Here is a 23,789-nt window from a genome sequence, read left to right on the forward strand (position 1 = left end):
ACCTCCACATGGATAGAAACTGAATCTGCTCCTGATGTTATGTGATGAGTCCAAAATAGGGGGTAATATCATGAGCTCTGGAAGGAGAGGAAAGGATTGATTCTGCCCAGAGTGGGTTGAGGTGCAGGGAGAAGAAAACTTGAATGATTTCACTGAGGAAGTAATATTTAAGTTGGGTTTAAAACCATTATTGGAAGTTGTCTAGTTGGGGAAGTAGGAAGAGCAGTTCAGGTAGAAGAAACTAAAAGCAGCAGCAAATACACAGAAATGAGAAAGTCTGCATAGTGGGTCACTGACGGTAGTTAATTGACATGGGAATGAAAGAGGGCAAAGTATGAACTAGGCCGAACTGTGAAAAGCTCAGGAATTTGACTTTATCCTTTGGGTATGGAGAGCCCCTAAAATCCTTGAGCAGAGTTGGCTTGTATTTTATAAATAAAATGTTGATTTGAATTTACAATGGTAGGGATCCAATAGATTTATACATTAATACAACTCTGGAAAACTATTCAACTAATAATTTCTTTTGTAACTAGAAAGCCTTTTAACTAGAAGTGACCTAAAAATAACAGGCTTTAAAGTTTCAAATGGCATAAAATTTATGTAGACAAGACTGATGGAATGTAATCTAGTAGGGATTCCTTGAGGAAAAAGAAGTTTAGATTGACACATTTTTTTGTGTGTCAAAAAAAAAATTACAAAGATGAAGGTAGGGCTGGATGTAGTGCCTCATGCCTGTAATCCCAGCACTTTGGGAGGCTGAGGTGGAGGATCACTTGAGTCCAGGATATCGAGACTAGCCTGGGCAATGTAGACCTTGTCTCTCAAAAAAAAACAAAAAAAAATAAGTTAATAAGCCAGGCACAGTGGCATGTGCTTGTGGTCCTGGGTACTCAGAGGGCTGGGACTTGCTTGAGCCCAGAAGGTTGAGGCTTCAGTGAGCCATGATCACGCCATACACTCCAGCCCAGGTGGCAGAGTAAGACTTTGTCTTAAAAAAAGAAGAAAAACAGACCAAAAAAAAAAAAAGGATGAGGGTAGTAGTAAATAGTCCCCTCAGTCCTTGAAATCATGAAGGACGTAAGATGGAAAATTTACCAAACCCTTTTAGTCTAGCATTCTTTCATTCTATTTTAAGTGCTTGAAATCTTCCTCCTGGAATTTTTCTTAGTTTGCATACTCCAAGAGGAAGAAAAGAGTTTGCTAAATAAATGTAAGCTTTAAGCACTACTATTTGAGTATCATAAATTTTAACATAATGAAGGTTGTGGTTATGTGATTATTGGGCTCATCAACTTCTTGCATGTTTATATGAGGTCCCCTTTTCCCAATTGTGCTCACTGTTTAAGAGATCTTGAGGCAGGTTTCCTGCTGTGCTATGGCTGGGTAAACGGAAGGGGAAGGGGCCTTCACATACATCCGCCCTTTCTCCCCACAAGAAGCAGGCTGACGGTGACAGAGTGAGTCCCCCTGAGAATGGTAACAGGGATTCTCCCCATCTCTTCTCACTTCCTTCACCCAGGCCATATCCTTGCTGTCCCCTGGACCTGTCCAAAGCCCAGAGCCCTGAGTTGGGGGTCAGTTATTCTTACAATCTTGCAGAAGAAGAGCTCTTTATAATTAGGAGAACTGCATATGTTTTTCAGGCCAGACTTTTCACTTAATTCAATGTATACAGAACTTGGAGATATCCACACACAGTAACAAGTACAATGCAGCCTATGAGATGCCGTGGAGTTGTAGCCCAGCCACTTGGACTTATGCAAAGACAGTAGCAGAAATCCCTTTGTTCAGTGTCTTTATAGCTGCAACTTAGGTGAGTGGAGGTTAAGAGGCTCAGAAAAGCTGGCACCTGGGAAGGAAAGCCAGATGTCCCCAATCCTGGTGTGGTGCTCCTATAACCTACCCAGCTACACATCTGAGCTAAGGTCATTTGCATGCTGACTTTGTCACCTGTCATGTTAACATCGCTTCTCTTCTGTGTCATCTACAAATCTGATATGCCTGTCTATGAAATGCCACCAACGATCTTGCTCCAGTAGAACATGAACCTGCTGGGACTCATCCATCCAACACTTCATCTTGTAAAGATTCCCTTTTATTTCCCAGAGAAACTTGATCAGGAACCCACTGATTCCAAGTGCAAAGTAATCAGTGAGGAAAATGACCCCTAGAATTCATGATGATAAAAGGATGCTTCCTATGGTCCTTTCTAAGGTAATAGTTTTCCCTGACGTCCATAGATTTATTAAGAATCTGGTATTTTAAACAGTAGAGAATACACATAGAAATATCAAATCCAAGTTGTGCTAGACCAGAAACTTTTAGAAGACATCCTTAGGAGAGAGAGAGCCTTACAAGAATAAAGTGAGGAAAACACGGAGTTGATGCACAAGCCCCAACATCCAACCTCGACTCCTCTTTCGTAGATGAGAAACTCTGTGGAGTTGTGGGCACTATAGGGATCCCCACCGTACACAATCTGAAAGAGAGGTTGGAGGCTGTTGAGGTACAAATGCAATGTAGTAAGAACCCATTCTCATGCACTCTGCTTCTCCACCCCTGGGGAGCAAATGTCCCTGCCTGAGGGACCCTTTCTAGAGTACAGAGCTGATGCTGTCATGACCAAGTCGCCCCTTCCATCCTATCACATCTTCAGTCAAGGACCTATCAGAAATCTAATGCTTGCTGCATCAGGTCTCAGCAACACTCTCTCGCATCCTTAACATTCCTCCTTCCATCTGACAGCTGGTCCCACCTTACTTAGGTAATCCCACCACTCATCTTCTGCTACAGTCAATCGGCTTCTGACTCACCTCCACATGGGCCATTCCTGTTCCTGCTTGGAATGTTTTCTCCCTCTCTCATACTCCTCTAACTCCTACTAACCCTTCAAGGCCCAGACCATACTGCACTTTTTTATTTGTATTTCTTATTATATTTTATTTTTTAAGAGACAGGGTCTTGCTCTGTCACTCACAATGGAGTACAGCAGCACAATCATAGGTCACTGCATGCTTAAACTCCTGGCCTCAAATGATTCTTCCACCTTGGACTCCGAAAGTACTGAGATTACAGGCATGATCCACCATGCCCAGCCTGAGCCCTGCCCCTCCTTCTTGAAGCCTGCCATGATTGGTACGGCTCACATCAATTTGCCCTATTTGTTGCATTTGATTAAATACTGGCAGGCTTCGTAGTGTCCTCTAGTTGTCCAGGGTATAGTGGCATGTTTCTAGACCTGTCTGTAAGCCAGCTTCTTGATGGTACTCTTTCCTACATTCTTACTGTGCCAATCTTAGAGGATAACCCAGAAGAACCTCAACAGGTATTAATGGAGTAAATGATGTGTAACAGTGAGTGTGTGCACAGACACGTTCATTACCTGGCCCATGAAATCTGTGAAGAAAAGCATGTTGGACAGGAAGGCCGTCCATCCAATGAGGTGGCTGATGCAAAGGTAGCGGTAGTGAGAAGGCATGCTCACCAGTGCTCTCAGCAGTGACTTTAATGTCATTTCCCTGCAAGTCTGAAATAAAACATGAAACAGAGGTGTGACCTTCACTGCAGAAACTCAGCCTGCTAAGGCAGCCAGAGCGCACAGCCATATTATGTATTTGTCAGTCAGCCATCACACAAAGTGTCACTTTTCCTGGACATGGAACTAGGTTTCCCTGGAGTAGACTCACAGGAGGTATTCTGTTAACTGTGAGTGACGGCTTAGCAGTTTCAGGCCCAGAATGAGGCTTTGGACCCAAAGGCAAAGAGAATGAGAATGACGCTAGCTTCAGGCCAAGGTGTAGGAGACATTGAGCATCCTATCTCTGAATGACAGAACTGCTACACAAGGACAAAGCTCACAGTCATAAGCCAGCTCTTAGATGATTATAATTCTTGGGTCTCTTAACTATGAGAGCACAGTAGGCAAATCCAAGATGTCTGTCATGATCTTGGTCCCCTAATGTCATCTCTGTGATTATGTGCTGTTACATGGCAAAGGGATTTGCAGATATATTAATAATTAAGGTAACTAGTCAGCTGACCTTAAGTTAATTGAAAGGGAGATTATCTGGGTGATCCTAACCAAATCCCATGATCCCTTGAAAAGTACAGAATTTTCTCCAGTTGGTAGTAGAAGGGAAAGTCAGAGCAACTCAAAGCATAAGAAATGCCTGCTTTGAAGGTGGAGGAAGCCACATGAAAAGGACCTGAGAGTGACATTTAGGGGCTGAGAACAACTCCAGGCCAACAGTCCACAAGAAAGCAGGGACCTCAGTCCTAAAACCACAGGGAACTGCATTCTGCCAACATCCTGAATGTGCTTAGAGGCAGGCTTCTCCCACTGAGCTTCCAAATGAGAATACAGCTCTGCTAACACTTCGACTTCACACTTGTAAGACCTTGTGCAGAAAACCTAGTGCAGCTCACCCAGGCCTCTGATCTACGGAACTGTGAGATAATAAACTGATGTTGTTTTAAGCAGCTAAGTTTGTGAAAATTTTTTATTTACTAGAGCATTAATACAGAGAGCCAGTCAGCTCCCTGTTCTTAGCCAGCTGTCTCCACCCGGGTTATTTCTCTGGATTCTAATGATAGCAGAAATGTGTTAATGAGCCCTAATTGAGTTAGAAGTAAGAACAATGTAGAACTCAAATATATATATTTATACACACACACACATGCGTGCGCACACACACACACACACACACATGAGGGGTCTTCAATATGTTAACGGAAAATGCATACTATGAAAAAATTATGTACGGATTTCAAAAATATTTTTGAAGCAAAATAAACTCATACTAACTTGCTATAGTATGTCTGAAGAAGATTTAGTTTGAGGCACCAAGAAGGATAAGACATCAGTTTGAAAACAGCCCCTAACAGAGCCACGTGAATTCTACCAAAATTGAAGCTGGAATAAACATCACTTATGGTGAAGCTTTGGTGGAAGAATGGTGAAATCACATATTTTTTTTTAAGTTTATGAAGACAATGTCCCAAAGAAATCAGCAGTTTACAAATGGATAACTCATTTTAGGAAGGAACCAGATGGTGTTAAAGATGAAGTCCTCAGGGGCAGACCATCCACATCAATTTGCAAATAAAAAAGTTAATCTTGTTTATGCCCTAATTGAAAAGGACTGACAATTACTGGCAGAAACAATAGTCAACACCATAGACATCTCAGTTGGTTCAGTTTACATAATTGTGACTGAAAAGTTAAGGTTCAGCAAACCTTCCACTCAATGAGTACCAAAAGTATCGTGCCCAGATCAACTTCAGACAAGAGCAGAGCTTTCAGTGAAAATTTTAAACATGTAGGATCAAGATCCTGAAACTTTTCTTCAAAAAGTTGTAACAGGAGATGAAACATGGCTTTATCAGTATGATCCTGAAAACAAAGCACAATCAAAGCAATGGCTACCAAGAGATAGAAATCGTCCAGTCAAAGCAAAAGCAGACAGGTCAAGAGAAAAGACCATGACAACAGTTTTTTGGGGATGCTCAGGCATTTTGCTTGTTGACTTTCTGAAAGGCCAAAGATTGATACTATCTACTTACTATGAGAGTGTCTTGAGAAAGTTAGCCAAAGCTTTAGCAGAAAAACACCCATAAAAGCTTCGCCAGAAAGTCTTTGTCCACCATAACAATGCTCCTGCTCATTCCTCTCATCAAACAAGGGCAATGTTGTGATAGTTTTGATGGAATGTCTTTAGGCATCAACTCTACAGTCCTGATTTAGCTCCTTCTGACTTCTGTTTCATAATCTTAAAAAATCTGTGAAGGGCACCCATGATTTTTCAGTTAATTATGTAAAAAAGACTGCATTGACATGGCTAAATCTCCAGGACCCCCAGTTCTTTAGGGATGGGCTAAATGCCTGGTATCATTGCTTACAAAAGAAAGCAATGAACTCAATGGAGCTTATATTAAGAAGTAAAGTTTATTCTTTTTAAGTTTTATCTTCTCATTTGATTTTTCCATTGACTTTAGGAAGGCCCATTCCACACACATATATGTAAAAAATGAATATATAGGCCCCTGATTATTTAATTTAGATTTAAATTAGGTTAAAACCAGAAGCTATAGTTTTTTTGGTTTCAGAAACATGGAGAGAATGAGAAACTTTAAACTATTGATACAATTGTTTTGAAATACCAAGAATGATAATAGCCTTTAGCATCTTGTCATATAAGAGAAGAAAGAAACCTTGGGAATATTAAGTGATTAGCTTCCCTGAAGACACTGATACCATAAACATCAGATGAAATTTGGTAATGGGTCTTTCTTGTCATATTTTTATTTATTCTGAATCATGACATTGAGTACTGGCTAGTTTATAAGACAGTCTACTGAGATTTTCTATTTTAACTGTAACAGCATATTTTTTATACTTCTTAACCTTATACAATCATGCATTTTACTTCTTTGTTGTGGAAAATTATATTCACCCATTTTAGTTCTGTTGTGTAAGTTGATTTTTTCAAATTCATCAGTCTTGCAGTATCTAGCCCACTGACCATAACTATAGTCATTTTCTGATAATAAGTGTTAAACACTACAGGCATGTCCCTGGATTGAAGGAAAATAACTGTTTTTCTGCAAGTAGAATATGGTACCTGTAAAAATAAATGATTATAACAGAAATGAAGTTCAGAATTACTACTTTTTCCTCAACCACAGAAAGAAGCAGCTAACAACATAGCCCAAGAAACAACAGCCTGGTTTTCATGCCTCCAACTAGATGGTTTGTCTTCACTTTCCTTCCTCTCTTTCCAAAAATGCAAAACTGAGAAAGTGAATCTGGCCAACAAGTATTCAGCCTCATTCTAAATATTAATATATGCTTCTGACTTATACATAATTTTCAGCCTGCTTTCATTGTTAGCCTAATTTGTCCTTTCTTCTAAAAATAAATATGAGCTTTCAAAATGTGCCTAGTGTTTCTGTAAAAGCTGGGAGTGTAAATATTCAAAGCCCCTTTGTATATTGTAACTCAGAATAAAAACTCAGCTGGCATATTATTCCTGACTCATCAATTCCCTTGTAAAACCCTTTTAATCATTCTGAAACCTTGGGAGTTGTTTTACTGCATTTATTTTGTACCACTGTCAGCTGTAGACTGGGTGGTGATGAATTTACAAGCAAAAAAGGTACAGAGTCTATCAGGGAGAAAGAAAACTTCACAAATGTGCCCTCAAAAGGAGACTATTTAAATGTTAAAGGGAGCAACTGATGGCATGGAGGAATTGGAGATAGATTTTATGAGATCTGGTTTAAACTTGTGAAATAATTCAGCCCTCTTGCCATTAAAAAAAAAAAAATTTTGTTCTTAAATTACACAGCCACCCTTATTTTGGAAAGCAATGTCTTTGGCAAGCAATAACAGCCCTGCAGCCTTGGCCCTGACCCTGGAAACATGCAGACTTCTTTTGCTTGACTGGAGACCTCCCAGGGCACACATTTGGAAGAGAAGTGCAAATCCATGGCTTTGAGAGTAAGATGTATTACTCTGTGCTTTATTCTTACTTTATCTTTTTGTCTTATTTTATTTGCTTATTTATTTATATTTTTAGAGGTGGGGTCTCACTCTGTTGCTCCGATAAGTGTGCAGTGGCATGATCACAGCTCACTGCAGCATCAAACACTTGGGCTCAATGCATCCTCCCACCTCGGCCTCATGAGTTGCTGGGACTACAGGAATGAACCACTGCATTGGTATCAATTTGTTTTTTAAACCAAATAATGAAATCATTCAGAGCCTGCAACATTTTTTATGTGGCCCCTACTAGAAAGTTCGTAGTATCTGTTGTATTTATTTTTGTACTCGTGTGGGAGTTCCATGCCTTTCAAAAGGCTTCCACTCAGTTGATTTCATTTGATCCTCACAGTAGCCTCTGAATGGGTGAGACAACCCCTGTTTATGCAACTCTTGGAGGGGGAGTCCCAGTCTATCTAAGGGGACATCAAAGAGGCAGATAACCTATCAGGGTGTTATCTGTTATCACGTATATACTTACCTTTAGTAAAACTCCATCTTGTTTTGTTCCCCAAACCACCACATTATTTTAAAATTTTTGCTTTCACATTATTTGATTACTTTTTTCCTTATTTTTTATCTATTATAGAAATTTTGGATGTATTGCAGAATTTAAAAATAGAAAATTAGAGCTTCCTGTGAGCCTATCATCCAGACTTTTCATTTTTGGTATTATTTCCTTTCCATTTTTCCTCTATGTATACAGCTTTGTTTTCTCCCAAAATAAAGATTGTTTTGTGTATGTAATGTATATTTTACCTGATACATTTTTATTAAACCTTCAGAAACATATATTTTTAATGACTGCATGAATTTTATCATATAGATATTCCATGATTCTCTGGCTGTCCTGCATAAATGCACAAAGGGCTCCAGTCCAACTAGGAATATTAGAGTTCTGGTTTGTTGGTGAAGGAGGGGCAAGGAGTATAGGTATTATCCACCAAGCAGCCTGGTGTCAGGAAAGAGGGTTGAGTCCAGGCATTAGGACACCTAAAATCTCATATTTTCTCCACTTGTGTGATCGAGATAAAATGAAGGCTTTATCCCAATGACCTCATAGTTCCTCCTTGCACTCTTATAGTTATGGAAAACACTGCACTCATCCTAAAATAGGAGCTACTGTTGGAATCAGATGAATAGATTACTCTCTTCAACTGCATTCTCCTATCAAGTGGCATGGGGAGAGGCAGGTTGATGTGCTGTGGCAACTCAATTCCAAGGCAGTCACGGTGATAGAATGAGGCCTTCTTTCAGCAGATCATACTCAACCATTTTGCCAATTCAAACATAAGCAGTGTCGAAGTTTACTTTTGCATTTATTTTGGAAAAATGCTAAGCAAATGAACAGAGTAAACAATACTGGAGGAAGCGCTTGATCTCAAGGAAAAACTACTTACAGAATTTTATAACTAACAGCTAAGATGTATTGCTTTTATTCATATACATAACTGAATACAAAAAAATGAGGTTTTCTACTGCTATACATAGCAAAAAAAAAAAAAAAATCCTTAAAATACCATTAAAATAAAGTACAGTTTTTAGTTTTGTAAACCACTTAGCTAAATGTAATGTGGTATCCTAGATTGGATCAGAAAAAGGATATTACCAGAAATGGGATAGCTGGATCAAATGGTAGTTCTACTTTCAGTTCTTTTTCTTTTTTTATTGTACTTTAAGTTCTAGGGTACATGTTCACAACGTGCAGGTTTGTTACATATGTATACGTGTGCCATGCTGGTGTGCTGCACCCATTAACTCGACATTTACATTAGGTATATCTCCTAATGCTATCCCTCCCCCAACCCCCCACCCCACAATAGGCCCTGGTGTGTGATGTTCCCCTTCCTGTGTCCAAGTGTTCTCATTGTTCAATTCCCAGGTGAGAACATGCAGTGTTTGGTTTTCTGTTCTTGCAATAGTTTGCTGAGAATGATGGTTTCCAGCTTCATCCATGTCCCTACAAAGGACATGAACTCATCCTTTCTTATGACTGCATAGTATTCCATGGTGTATATGTGCCACATTTTCTTTATCCAGGCTATCATTGATGGGCATTTGGGTTGTTCCAAGTCTTTGCTATTGTGGATAGTGCCGCAATAAACATACATGTGCATGTGTTTTTATAGAGCACGATTTGTAATCCTTTGGGTATATACCCAGTAATGGGATGGCTGGGTCAAATGGTATTTGTAGTTCTAGATCCTTGAGGAAATGCCACACTGTCCTCCACAATGGCTGAACTAGTTTACAGTCCCACCAACAGTGTAAAAGTGTTCCTACTTCTCCAAATCCTCTCCAGCACCTGTTGTTTCCTGACTTTTTAATGATTGCCATTCTGACTGATGTGAGATGGCCATCAGGGAAATGCAAATCAAAACCACAATGAGATACCTTTCAGTTCTTTAAGGAATTGCCACACTGTTTTCCATAGTGGTTGTACAAGTTTACATCCCCACCAGCAGTGTAGAAGTGTCCCCTGTTCACTGCATCCACATCAACATCTATTTTTGTATTATTGCCATTCTTGTGACATATATATATGTGTGTATATATATACACACACACACATATATATACATATATATATATCACAGTTTTTTATTCACTCTTTGATTGATGGGTATTTAGGTTGGTTCCACGTTTTTGCAATTGCGAACTGTGCTGCTGTAAACATGAATGTGCAAGTATTTTTTATATATATGATGGAATAGTACTCAGCCATAAAAGGAATGAATTAATGGCATTCACAGTGACCTAGATGAGATTGAAGAATATTATTCTAAGTGAAGTAACTCAGGAATGGAAAACCAAACATTGTATGTTCTTAGTCAAAAGTGGGAGCTAAGCTATGAGGATGCAAAGGCATAAGAGTGACACAATGGATGTTGGGGACTCAGGGGGTAAGTGTGGAAAGGGGATGAGGGATAAAAGATTACAAATTGGGTGCAGTGTGTACTGCTTAGGTGATGGGTGCACCAAAATCTCACAAATCACCACTAAAGAACTTACTCATGTAACCAACCGCGACCTGTTCCCCCATAACCTATGGAAATATTTTTTTTTTAAAAAAAGGACATTAGTAGAAAAACGGTGAAATTCAAATAAGTCTGCTGTTTACCTAACAGTACTGAAGCAGTGTTAATTTCTTAGTTTTAACAAATGTACATGGTTGTCTATGACGTTAACATAAGAGAGAAGCTGGTAAAGCATAGATAGGAACTCTCTCTACTATCTGCAACTTTTTTGTAAATCTAAAATTATTCAAAAATTAAACTTTGATTAAGAAAACAAAATAACACATAGGCACGCTTTGCTAGGTGACAACTCCATGGGGTAGAACAAGGGCTCTGGTGTTCACTACAGTCTTCTGATGCTCAGCATTGGGTCTGGCAGGGGTAACTAATAACTATTGAATGAATAAAATAATGTACAAGTGAATGAACCATGCACACAGTGCAACCCATTCCAAGAAATCTTATTGTTCACCCAAATACACCCTCCTCTTTATTCCCTGTAGTCAGTAGTCAGCAGCCAGATTAATATCAAAAACAAAAAAGACCAAAAAAAAAAAAAAAAAAGCTAACATCAGTGAGTCCTCTGCCCCACTAGTTTTGATGGACCTCCATCATCTACCTAATAAAATTTTAGTTCTTATGCTGGCATTCAAAAGCATCCAAAATCTGTCTCCAATTTGCTTTCCTAACTTTAGTTCTAAAGTTACAAACTCTATGATCTACAGTACCACTTACACTTTCTGCAAATATGCTTCACGCTTTTAAAATATTTTTTTTTAATATCTGTGGCTTTGCTGATGCTCTTCTGTCAGAATTATTTTTCCCCCAAAATATCTATTCAAATCCTAACTATCATTCAAGGCAGAACTCAGGGGCGATCACCTCCATGACCCCTCTCTCCATTTATTTAGGCACAATCCTTCCCTCTTTAAAACTAAAAGCAATTGTTATTATGCCATTTGTGGCCACCTTGGAAATGTGCCATTTGGGTCACCTACTGGAGAAAACACAGTTGATCGACAGCTCCGAATTCTGCCTTTCTGGATCCATTGCTCCTGTTCCTGCCAAGGAACTCTGTTCCTGTACCTGTTCCTCCCAAGGTCACCCTTTTCCTGGCTGTTCCCAGATAGTGACTAAGCAAGACGGCGGGTATTAGTGCTAGCCTGTTCCTACAAGAGTTGGGACTCCTCTAAGGAGCAACTTTGGCTGGAGGACTCCCATTTGGCCTGGGTGAAGTTTTCTTGGAACTTCACTGCATCTGAGAGGCTTCCTACCCTATCCTCTTTCCTTTCCTTTCTCCTTTCACAGGTGTTTGACTTACATCAAGATAAGAAGACTTTCCCTTCCTATTTCTACTTTCTCCACCTTATCTTTCATGCTGTTTTCTCCAATGAATCTCTTACATGTCAAATCCTATCTTGGTGCCTTTTTAAAAGATCTGAACTGATACATTGTTTCTATAGAATTTACCATGTTCTATCATGGATTATGAGTCATGATATAAACGACTTATTCCACCTGTTTGGCTATAAATTCTTGGGCATATAGACTGGACATTTGTCAGTTTTATGGTCCCCAAATATCTAGTACAGCACTTTGCACATACTCAGTACCCCAAGCTGTTTGTTAAATGAATAATGATTATAATGTGTTGATATACTTACGTGAAGTTTGAAAAAGTGTCTTTGCATGCTTTTTCTTAGTTGAACATCCTAACAATCCTAGAAAATAGACTGGCCAAATCAACAAGAGAAGCTGACCTCACAGGAAGGTGAGATTTACTGAGCTTGTCTGAAAGTTGTTGGAGTCCAGATTTGTGTCCCCTGTTTGTGTTTAAAGCACTCAGTGTTCTGTCCGGGTCATAATAACAAGACCTAAACCCAACAGCTTACTATGTGGTAGCAAACACTCTAAGTAACTTTACATGGATTAGCCCCTGCGACCTGCACAAAACCCTTGTAGGTAGATGGAATCATTTTCTCATTTAACAGAAATGTAAATGCCCAAAGTCATGCAATCCAGAGATGGTATAGCCAGGATTTAAGCACTGCGCTCTTTATCTTTAGGTTCCCCTACAGTAAGTAGTTATTTGTGATTCATTGAATGAATAACACAGGTCAGCAGCTAGAGGAACCAAGATTTGAACTTAAGTCTTCTACAACCTTTTGTCAATCAAGGAATCCTTTGTTCTATATCCCTGAGGTTTTAGCATTCAATTTTAGATTGAAGGTAAATGCAATTACTTCCTCTGTGTTGTCCAATAGAACTTTCTACAATGATGAGAATGTCTTACATCTGCACCGTCCTATATTTTAGCTATAAGCCTATGGGGCCTTTGAACATTTGAAACGTAGCTAAAGCAACTGAAGAAATGAAGTTCTAATTTTATTTTTATTTTAATTTAAATAGTCCCATGGGATTATTAGCTACTATATTGCTCAGCTTCATTCTAGTCTCTTCTCTGATCATTTCATCTGAACGTGGTCTCATTTCTCTGGCAGTTAGTTGAGTTTTATTTCAGATTTTAAGCTGATGAATTCTCTGTGCAGTTCACTTAAAATGAACTAAAATATCCAGTCAACTCATGACAGGTAAATTCAATATGCCCAACTCAGTCACCAACCCAAGGATGCTACCATTTGGAGGAAAAAATTTCTAATTTATGATCCTAATCTAAGAGGATATTTCTTCTGGCCTAAGGATGATTTTAGCCTTCTCTTGTGGCCTAACCTTTCTTAATTGGCTTCATCTTCCTTGGTTGGATGCTCTAAGAGGAGTAAGAGACAGGATGACCAGAGGAAAATGCAGACATTTTTCTTTGACATATAAAACTTTAATTCCAAGGGATGATAGCTACTGGGAATTTGGGAATTCAGTTAGACTCCACAAAACTCTTCACATCAAACAAACACACAAAACAAAGAATTTTTTTAAAAAAGAAGAGAACAAAGAGCAAGAATATTTTTCCCATGTAAAGAAAAAAATGTTGCATCTTTACCTGTTCAGCATGATTTTTGTTTTTTGCTCCCTGCATTGCCAGCTCTCGATTTACATAACCATTTTTAACTTTCTCGATAGAACCATACTCGTACATTCCATCTGATGACAATGGAGGGTCCTGAGGGGTTTGCTGTGGGGGAATGCCCTTTGCAACATCTGTAAGTGGGGCTTCAGAGATACTGCACAGATGAACAATAAAACACAAAGTGAGCACCAATGCAGAGAAGAAGAACATGACCTGGAATTCTGTACCCAGCAGTCTTCCCAGTTCCAGATGGGCCCAGTCTATAGCACCCGAAAGGTAACCCAGGGCACCTCCGAAACCTGGAAAGCAAAAAAAGCTGTGTTAGCATATTTAGCAAATTATTGTTCATTTTCCTCATGCATAGACACTCCCCTTCAGTGGGAAAACTCCCTAAAGACAGCAGAGGCAGCCTGGAGATGATTGGAAAAGCAATACAGCAAGAGGCTGAAAAACACACAGCCAGGCAATTTGGATTCAAGTTTTGGCTCTAGCATTTACTTGGTGAGACCTTGGGCTTCCTCACCCAGAACATGGAGGTAATAGTAGAAGAGTAACCTACTCTTAGGGTCATGGTTTGAAAATAGAAAGTGTTCAGGATGGGGCCAGACACATAGCAAGGACTTACTAAGTATTGCTACCATCAGAGATACTGTGACCTTTCCAAAGTGCATTCTCTAGACTGTTTTTGAACTTAAATTTCTCACCAGAAAAAGCCCCAAAGAAAACCAATTTATGGCAGCAATAAAATTAAATGACTTGTAGTTTCTCTATTATTAAGCTTCCTGGGATGACGTAAGCTTGCAAAGTTCAAACACCCTCAAAAGCTGTCTTTCTTCCTCTATTAGAAGCTAAAGGTACTTGTTCCCAGTTGATAGCTGGGAACAGGAAATAATGAGAACAAAAGTTTACACACGAATTTTTAAAACTCCTATTCTCATTTCACAGGACTCCAACCTGAGGTCTTTTTGGTGCTTGTTTTATCTTCTCAGGCTTAAACATAGTGTCACTTGAGGGATACTGAGGAAAGGCTCCTCAAAATCTATCCCACCCTAATTATCTGATATTTAAAATCCAATTATTAGTTATTCCTTTTTTGAGTTTCTGTTTTAAAATACACGTGTTCCTGGTATGGGCAAGAAATTACTCAGCACCAGAGTAGTAACTGTTCCTCAGATGTTCCTTCTGGTGCAGACATTAGTGACTTCTGATAAAGGTGGGAAGATAGCATGGTGGGGGAGGGGACAGTGGACATACTACAGGATGTCAAGGGAATTAAAGAGTTGAGTGCCGGACATATCCTCTACATATGTCACAAACTTATGTAGGGCTGATCCTCCTGTCAAAATTCTTTAAACATCAAACTCCCATCATGCCTACCAACCACAATTTATCTAGCTGAACAGATCAGCTTTCATTTTTGTTTTTGATTTTTTTTGTGTGTGTATGAGTGAAGTCTCTATGTTATTTCTCAGATAAGTACAATATCTTCACAAGCTAGAGAATCAAGGAAGAAAACAGAACTAAAGGAGTTCCTCTCTAATCCTAAACATCTAAAGTTACATAAACCCTGACCTCAAGAACACAAACCTGAATGCCAAGTACCATGAATCCTAGTTTGTTCAAATTAGTGAAAGAGTAGACGATTTTGGTCACTTCATATTCTGGTTAGTTTCAATTTAACATAGAGACTATTTATGGAGGATCAACAATCTAATCATTGCATTCCAAAAATAAATCATCCTTAGCATGTCCTGAATGCTGACGTGTTTTAAGGCAGAATTATAAGAAATTGTGGCCCATGGGGCACAGTGAAGTAAGACATATAGTCTCTGGAATCAAGAAATTTATGGTCTAGTTATGTGTGATGAGCATATACATAAACAGAAAATTGACAGATGACGGTGAAGTGCCCAGAATTTGAGAGAAAAAGAAGGTCCTGAAACAGCCATACTCTATGACTGATTCAGAAGAATGTTCTGGGATTTGCGGTGCCTCTGGTTATTATTAGACAATGACTATTCAATTGTGGAGATGCAGAAGGTATCAGAAGTCATGCATCAAGCCAGGCAATCAACCAATAAGAATGTATTAAGTCTGCTCCTCAACCCATTATGACAACAAAAATGTCTCTAGATATTGCCAAATATCTCTGAGGGAAGGAGGTTGAAAAGTGGCCCTTAGTTTAGAACCCCTGACCTAAGTCAACCCTATGACAGACACATTCCTTTTTTGAAACTATCATTTGTAAGCAGATCAAGGGTTTCATATTGCCATTCAATTCTCTTATCACTTATGCCTCTATCCTTCAAATTTTTGTTCAGCTGAGCATTACTGGTTGCCTCAGTTGGAAGAATGTAGAGCAGAAGACCCTGCTCATTTGAAAGAATTGATATGTGAAATAAATCCTCCACTGTGCAATGGAATGGTAGTTTTATTTTATGGAAAAAAAATAAGGATACGCATATAATGATGGATTTATATTAGAGGTTAATTTGGACAATTGAGTCCTATAATTGGGAAGTTTCCTGATGCAATTGCATGTCTACTGGTTTAGTTTAGTTCAATAAACATGCATCAAGCACTAAATATATGTAAATGACTCTACTAACTTCAGGGGATATAAACATAAACAAGACACAGTTTCCCATTTTTTCCCCAGAAGGTGGTTTCAAGTGGGAGAAGCAGATAATGGGAGAAGCTACTTTCAAAATGGTAATAAATGATAAGCTAGAACTCAGAGCTGCGTACTCAGAGTACAAAGGAGTTTCGAAGAGTCGATTATTGGTGCTAGTTAATGGTATCAAAATAATGTCGATTATTAGTAAATCTGACAGGATTTCTCTTCATTAGCAATGAAGGTTATAAGAGTTCAATATATCAATGAATTAAAAAATTTTGGAGGTAAAAGGAGATTGGAAGAATTAGATCAGAAAGCTATGAGTTCTAGTGGCTCTGTGATGGAAGACCACACAGAGGGAAGAAGGGATTTGGAATCGTGCCTGATTTCCATTCCCATTTTTGTGCTTTCTAGTCACATGCTCTTGGGCACTTCTCTGAGAAACGAGGGTGGTGCTGCCTCTCCTCATCTGAATTTAGTGAGGATTAATGCAAATAATCCATGTCAAGCCCTAGTACATACCATGGCAGAACCAGGTCCCAAACTGAGCTCCCTGCTGACTTCCTACAGTAACCCTAATTCCAGAGCCTCCCCTAGAAGCAGGAGAAGATACCTACTGCACTGAACTGGCTGAAGACAGCCTGCCTGGAGCTTGCTGAAAAGACTTAGTCATTTTAGGACTGGTGATTAGAACTAGTGGATCATTCTGAGGGCTGAGACCTGGGCTTACCCCTGACCCTATTGTGGCATGTGGCAAGTATCAAGAAAGTAAAATATATCTCAAACATGGAAAGTGTAAAAAATTGCAACTGCTTGATTTTTAAAATATTCCCCTAGAGCAGCCTTCTTAAACTTTAATGCATCACTCTTTGAGTGGCCAGGTGACAGCAGTTTCCAACTAGTTTCCTTTCTTGAGAAATGGTACTTTGTTGTCACAGGATATTTGACCCACAGTTCATAACTGATAAAGCACAGTGATTTGCAGTCCTGTAAAAGTAAGGTAGTTTGCAGATATGAATAGGGTTTTTGTAGCCTGGTAGGGAAATTACTCCAAAAGTATTACAGAGGGGTTATACTTTTATTGTCTTGTAGAAGATGAACCAGGTTCATATTTAGTCTAACATTTTTTATTTTGCTAGTCACACACACACACACACACACACACACACACACACACACATTTCCTGCAAGAACCTGGGGGAACTCTTCTTATATCTTCCCCATTGGTCCCTTTATTAATATGTTAATTTAAAACCTTGACATATGCTATAACTTAGAGAATTATTAGCACTCTCTTATCTTAGGGAAGGAGGTAAAAAAAAAATACAGGAAAATCTGTCTTATTTGTCCCAAAGCTACTGTTTTGAAGTACTTGTAGCTGCAAGTTACAATAGTACAACAGGACATGCCAGGAAAGCAAAGTGGGCCACTGGGGAATTATCCTAACAGAATATTAAGACAATGGAAAAAAAATATTTAAACTTTATCTATTTGCTGCCTCAGATATGATGAGGGCCAGTAGAGGGCTGTAGGAATTCATTAAAGGCCTTTCTTTTGCTGCTTCTGCTTAAGCCAAGGGTTTTATCTTCAAAGACAATCTCCCCAACAAAACCTAATTGTCTGTGCTATGATAAAGGCTGATAGTTTTACCATTTTACCACCTCCCACACCTACATCCAGACAGTATTTACCTCTGCTGCCAAAATCAGCCTCTTTGAGGCCCCTGGAAGCAATCACCAGGCTATTGGGCAAGCCATAAGCCAGAGCGTTTGGAGGACATCTGTTGCGACATTAGACAACGAGCTTTTACAAAGAAGGGCCGGAAGTCATCCAGCTGGCTCCTTTCTCACAAAGCCAGGCTGTATTGTCAAACTCAGGAGAATAAATGGCTTTAGAAGACAGATGTCATATTTCATAACTAATGATGCAACTTGAACAATGGCACATCCTGGAAGAAGTCCAAATATATAGAAATATGTAAAAAATTTTCTTTAGTCCACAACTATGATAGGTAAAATGGGAAACTGGGAAACTGTCAGTACCAAGAAATCTAAAGGACGAAAGGAAACTCAAGAAAGTCCATCTAGATCAAACTCTGCACCTACCATCTGCCTGTAACTGCCTGCAGGCATCAGTGTGTGGCTTAGCAAGCTCAGCACAGGGCTGGCACAGCTCAAGTCGTGAGAGCTAGTTATGTGCTGTTTGCTACTTCCCTCTGAAGGAGGACAGACTACAGAACTCCCATCTTCCCATGGGGTTCATGAGAAAGTCGTTCTGATTCTTTTCTACATGTTGAAAAAAATAGCAGTGAAAGTATCAGATTAGGTTCATGCTTCCTACCTATTCCCAGCAGGTACATACTAAATCCTGGACAGTTAACATAAGTACCAGCTACTCTCTCTCTCTCATTCTGTGTGTGTGTGTGTGTGTGTGTGTGTGTGTGTGTGTGTTGTCCTTGACCCATTTGTTTATCAATAGAAATTGTTGGAGCACCTAACTTCACCAGGAACTGTGCTAGACACTTGAGATACATCAATGAGCAAGACAGACATGACCTCTGCCCTCTTGGAGGCTGAGTACAGGAAAATCAGTCAAAATGATACATGTGTTGTGTTCCCAATGAAAAGAAAAAATAATTAAAACTAAAAAAATTTTAAAATTAAAATTAAAAAAAAAAAAAAGATACATATGCTCTGGTCAAAGACAAGAGCTTGACCAGACAAGCTGATCTGATATTTCTTTAGGTTTACAAAGCAACTTTTCTCTTCAAAGATGCTAAGATAATATGTTTAAAATATTGTCCACTGTTTCCATCCCCCTGCCTCTAAACCTGGTTCCCTTTCTCTCATTGGGCCCTTCCTTCACATTTAAGCTGGGCCAGGATGCCTCATTGCTTTGAGGACAGGATGTAACAGTACAGAGCAGAGAAACAAGAATGGTTTGTCTTGCTTCTGAGTTCCAAAAGTCCTTAGGCTGCAAAGGCATAGAGAGTAGATTCATTAGGAAATGTGCTTTAAGCACCAGGCTTCCCAGGCTAGACAGAGAATTCATGATGGGTGCATACATATTGGTAAATCCCTTAGGCAGTGTTGGTCTTGCTGCCTGCTTGACGGGCCTAGCTAGAGTTGGAGCCTTCCCCTGGAAGGCTTGGGGGATCCAAGAGCAGAGAAGATAGGTGCCTCATTTCCTGGTCAGACCCCATGGAAGCATTAAGAACTCCAGGAAGAAAAGGCTGTGCAGGAGGTCAGGCATTAATTGGTCTCGTTCTGGAACCATTTATGGCTGTCTTGAGCTTTCTTAAAGTCTACAGAACTAATATTTCCAGTTCTGAGTTATAATGGCTCAGCACACTGTGAAGTATTTTGCAAAATGCTTTAACTCCTCCTAGTGGTGACCAGGGAGCACGGAGCACAAATGCTAAAATGAAAAAGCTCAGGACTAGAAGTCATCAGTTGAGTCAGACAGCTCCTGTGAGCCACAGCAAATCTTCTCGGTCCCCACCTGACTCCCTTGCTCCAGCAGCTGCTGCAGTGACCAAATCTAAGCCAGCTCTGGCCAGCTTTGCACTGGACAAATGCATCTAGATGGTGCCTAACCTGAGGGAAGACAGAAACAGCTGGGGTTCAGGACTTACAAAACCCATGGTACCACCCTTAGTCAGTCAGTACAGACTGGATTAATCTTCCCTCATTCATCCCCTACATGGAGAGTTCTTTGGTGCCCTTCCTGAGCCTTCTCAGAGCCAGCTCTGTAATGCTTATTGTTTGGCTTGTTCCTCTCCACCATTTCCTTACTCTTGCTCTCTAGAATCCCTTCCCAAATAAACCATCTGTATACAAACCTCTGGGGTTCAACTTTTAGAGGAATTCAGACTAACTCATGAACCACATCTTTGGTTAGCTGGTTGGTTGGCTGGCTTGTTGGTTGGTTGATTTTGCCCCTAGTCTATTACTAACCAGCTGTGTGACCTTGGGTTAGACACTTTACCTCTCAACAACACAGCTTAATCATTGATAAAATGAGAATGTTAAAATTGAATATCCATCCCACCAATAGTTTTTGACCGCCTTCTATATTTCAAGTACTATTCAAGATAGTGGTCAATGAACAGGAAACACAATGTTCTTGTACTTGAGGAGCTTATATGATGGTTAGAGAGACAGACAACAAACAATAAAGAAATGGCGCTTCTCATCATGGCAGACCCTAGAGATAAGATGTTTCAGGACTACTGCAAGAAGCTGCCGGAGTGCATGGAGATGGACGGCCATCTTAAGGAGCTAAGGAAACAATTCAAAGAATTTACCAAGCCATATGAAAAGCCTGAAAATGATCTGAAGGCCCTAAAAAGTGTTGGGCAGATTGTGAGTAATGTGCTTAAACAATTAACAGAAGAACAATTCATTGTTAAAGCTGTAGAGGGACCAAGACATGTTGAGAGTTGTTGTCGACAGCTTCACAAAAGTAGCTGAAGCCAGGAACAAGAGTTGCTTTGGATAGGACTATACTAACTATCATGAGATATTTACCAAGAGAGGTGGAGCCACTGATTTATAACCTGTCTCATGAGGATCCTGGGATGTTTCTTATTCTGAGATTGGAGGGCTATCAGAAAAGATGCAGGAATTGAGGGGTTACCACTTAAAAACCCAGTTATTCCAGCATGTAGGAATAATACCTTTAAAAGGCTGTTTGTCATGTGGACCACCATAAACAGGAAAAACACTCTTGGCACACAAGCTATTGTTAGCCAGCTGAACTGCAATTTTTTTCCTTTTTTTTTTTTTTTTGGAGACAGGGTCTCACTCTATTGTCCAGGCTGGAGTGCAGTACTGCAATCTTGGCTCACTGCAACCTCCACCTCCCCAGCTCAAGTTATCCTCCCACCTCAGCCTCCAGAGTGGCTCAGACCACAGGTGTGCACCACCACGCCCAGCTAATTTTTCATTAATTAATTAATTAATTTTTATTTATTTATTTTGAGACGGAGTCTCATCTGTTGCCCAGGCTGGAGTGCAGTGGCATGATCTTGGTTCACTGTAACCTATGCCTTCTGGGTTCAAGCGATTCTCCTGACTCAGCCTCCTGAGTAGCTGGGATTACAGGCATGCACCCCCACGCCTGGCTAATTTTCGTATTTTTAGTACAGACAGAATTTCACCACGTTGGCCAGGCTGGTCTCAAACTCCTGACCTCAGGTAATCCACCCACCTTGGCCTCCCAAAGTGCTGGAATTACAGGTGTGAGCCACCACACCCAGTTTCCCAGCTAATTTTTATATCTTCTGTAGAAATGGGGTTTCACCATGGTATCCAGGTCCACCTACCTTGGCTTCCCACAGTGTTGGGATTACAGGTGTGAGCCACCATGCCTGGCCAGGACTGCAATTTCTTAAAGGTTGTATCTAGTCCTATTGTAGACAAGTACGCTGGTGAAAGTGCTCATTGGATCAGAGAAATGTTTAATTATGCTAGGGACCATCCACCATGCATCATTTTTATGGATGCAATAGATGCTATTGATGGTTGTCAGTTTTCCAAGGGTACTTCAGCTGACAAAGAGATTCGGATAACTTTTTGGAGTTACTGAATCAAATGGATGGATTTGATACTCTGTATAGAGTTAAAGTAATCATGGCTACCAACAGACCAAATACACTGGATCTTGCTTTGCTGCATCCAGGAAGATTAGATAGAAAAAAAAATACATATTGATTTGCCAAACGAACAAGCAAGGTTAGACATATTGAAAATCCATGCAAGTCCCATTACAAAGCATGGTGAAATTGATTATGGAGCAATTGTGAAGTTTTCAGATGACTTTAGTGGAGGAGACCTGAGAAATGTTTGTACTGAAGCAGGTATGTTTGCAATTCATGCTGATCACGGTTTTGCAAAACAGGAAGGCTTCATGAAAGGTTAGAAAGTGACTGATTCTAAGACGCTAGAGCTTAAATTGGACTATAAACCTGTGTAATTTACTTTTTGATGGCTATATAACAGACGTTGGCTTAATGTGAAAATAAAGTTAAAGAAAATAATATATGTATTGCCAATGATCTCATTAAAAGTGTATGAATAAAAATATGAGTAACATCATACAAGTTAATATAGTAATTCAGTAATCCAACTTTTATGGTTGATAAGGAAGAAGTTTGTATGTTTGCTAATATCTCATTTATTGCAGCAGAAGTTACAAAAGAAGAATGTGTTGAAGCTTTTCATATTTGCTAGGTGAGCATTTTATAAGACATTGAAAATGGTTTGAGGTAGTAGGATAAGAAAGTATTTTTTATGACTTATTTTATATCATTTGTTTTCCTCATTCTAAAAAGTTGAATAAGATCTGTTTGATTCAGATCTACAAAAATAAATAAATGAAAAAATAATACCATGTCAGGTAATGATGGGTACCTCTGTGACGGGAGTCAGGGCTGGGGGTGTGTGTTTGTAATCAGAGTAACAAAGCAAGGAGGCCAAAAGTCAATTGCCGATTGGTACCTGGGAAAGCACTTTTGAGCAGAGGAAAGAGGAGGACAAAGTCCCCCAGATTCCCGCTTCTCTAATCTGACTTTGAGATTCTTTGAGAGTTGTGTTGATCACATTTGAATGGAAAAGAGATGGCAATTTGGAGACTCTATCACCCTAAATTGCATAAATCACCCTTATTATCCACAAGCTGAAATCCCTGTATCCTTGGTTTCTGCCCTGGCCACATCCTTTCCAAGTTGCCCGAATGAGGAGATGTGAAACTCTACCATGGGTGGAACTTCAAAGGTTTTGTTTGATGAAACAAAACCACTCATCTAGAGATGATTCATAAATGAGAAAAGATTAAAACAGTCTCACACATGAAATGGCTCCTTTTCACTGTGTAAAAAGTTTAGTCCAAGAGTCCCATGTTTCAATTTCATTTTTAAGACTATTTTCTTAGCCCTTAATCATTTGCTATTTAGAGCATTTGTTGCATGTTCACATTTTTTCTGCATACTTTGAAGTATTAAAAAACAAAAGTTAAAAGAAGCTGATACCTGACAAGTTACCCATTCTTTTTCCAAAGATGTAGTGCGGCAAGTTTCTCACTGAGTCATTACAAATAAAATGTTTGCAGCCGTAGTGGAGATAGTGGAAATCAAGTGAATATAAACATTTGGTGTTTCATCTCTTTAGGAACCCTCTTTATACCTTTTAGAGGGTTCCTTGTGCTGTACCTGTGACCCTTGCAAGGCAGTTAATAACTGACATGGTGTAGAGATTTGCAAGCCTGTGAATGAACGAAAGTTCAGAAATGCTGAGGCTACTCTGCAGTGAATAGGAGGAACCAGGAACTGAACAGGGCTGGCCTTTCCTGTTATGCCTGATCCCAGCCTCCCGCCAAGCAAGAAAGCCCACTGCTAAGAACAGTAAAGTCTTGGGTTCAAGCAGCAGAAATATGCTTGGTTAGACTCCCTGCGTATAAAAGAATTTCCAGCCTTCCCTGGTGAGTACCACTCTGTTAGCTCACTGGATTCCACAGCCTCAGGGGCACCCAGCAGTGAAGGATCTGTGTGGTGAGAAGATGCGGGTGGACCCACCAAACCTACCATGG

At 39.7% G+C, this 23,789-nt stretch overlaps 1 protein-coding gene and 1 pseudogene across 3 annotated transcripts in view; one reads left to right on the forward strand and one right to left on the reverse strand.

Annotated features, from left to right (window-relative positions):
* Positions 1-23,789, reverse strand: part of SLC45A2 (solute carrier family 45 member 2) — a 39,742-nt gene that overhangs the window by 4,848 nt on the left and 11,105 nt on the right. For 2 of the 3 annotated variants that reach the window (XM_050793851.1, XM_050793849.1), the window contains exons 3-5: positions 13,559-13,884; positions 3,386-3,529; positions 2,359-2,482 (exon numbers count right to left, since the gene is read on the reverse strand). In XM_050793851.1, coding sequence (XP_050649808.1) covers positions 2,359-2,482; positions 3,386-3,529; positions 13,559-13,884 — 594 coding nt within the window. Of the gene's footprint in view, positions 1-2,213; positions 2,483-3,385; positions 3,530-13,558; positions 13,885-23,789 lie in introns of those variants that run through there. The other variant, XM_050793850.1, reaches the window with a different exon arrangement.
* On the forward strand, positions 20,396-22,178 carry LOC126956703 (26S proteasome regulatory subunit 10B-like; annotated as a pseudogene).

This window comes from Macaca thibetana, chromosome 6, assembly GCF_024542745.1.
Source record: "Macaca thibetana thibetana isolate TM-01 chromosome 6, ASM2454274v1, whole genome shotgun sequence".
NCBI classification, from domain to species: domain Eukaryota; kingdom Metazoa; phylum Chordata; class Mammalia; order Primates; family Cercopithecidae; genus Macaca; species Macaca thibetana.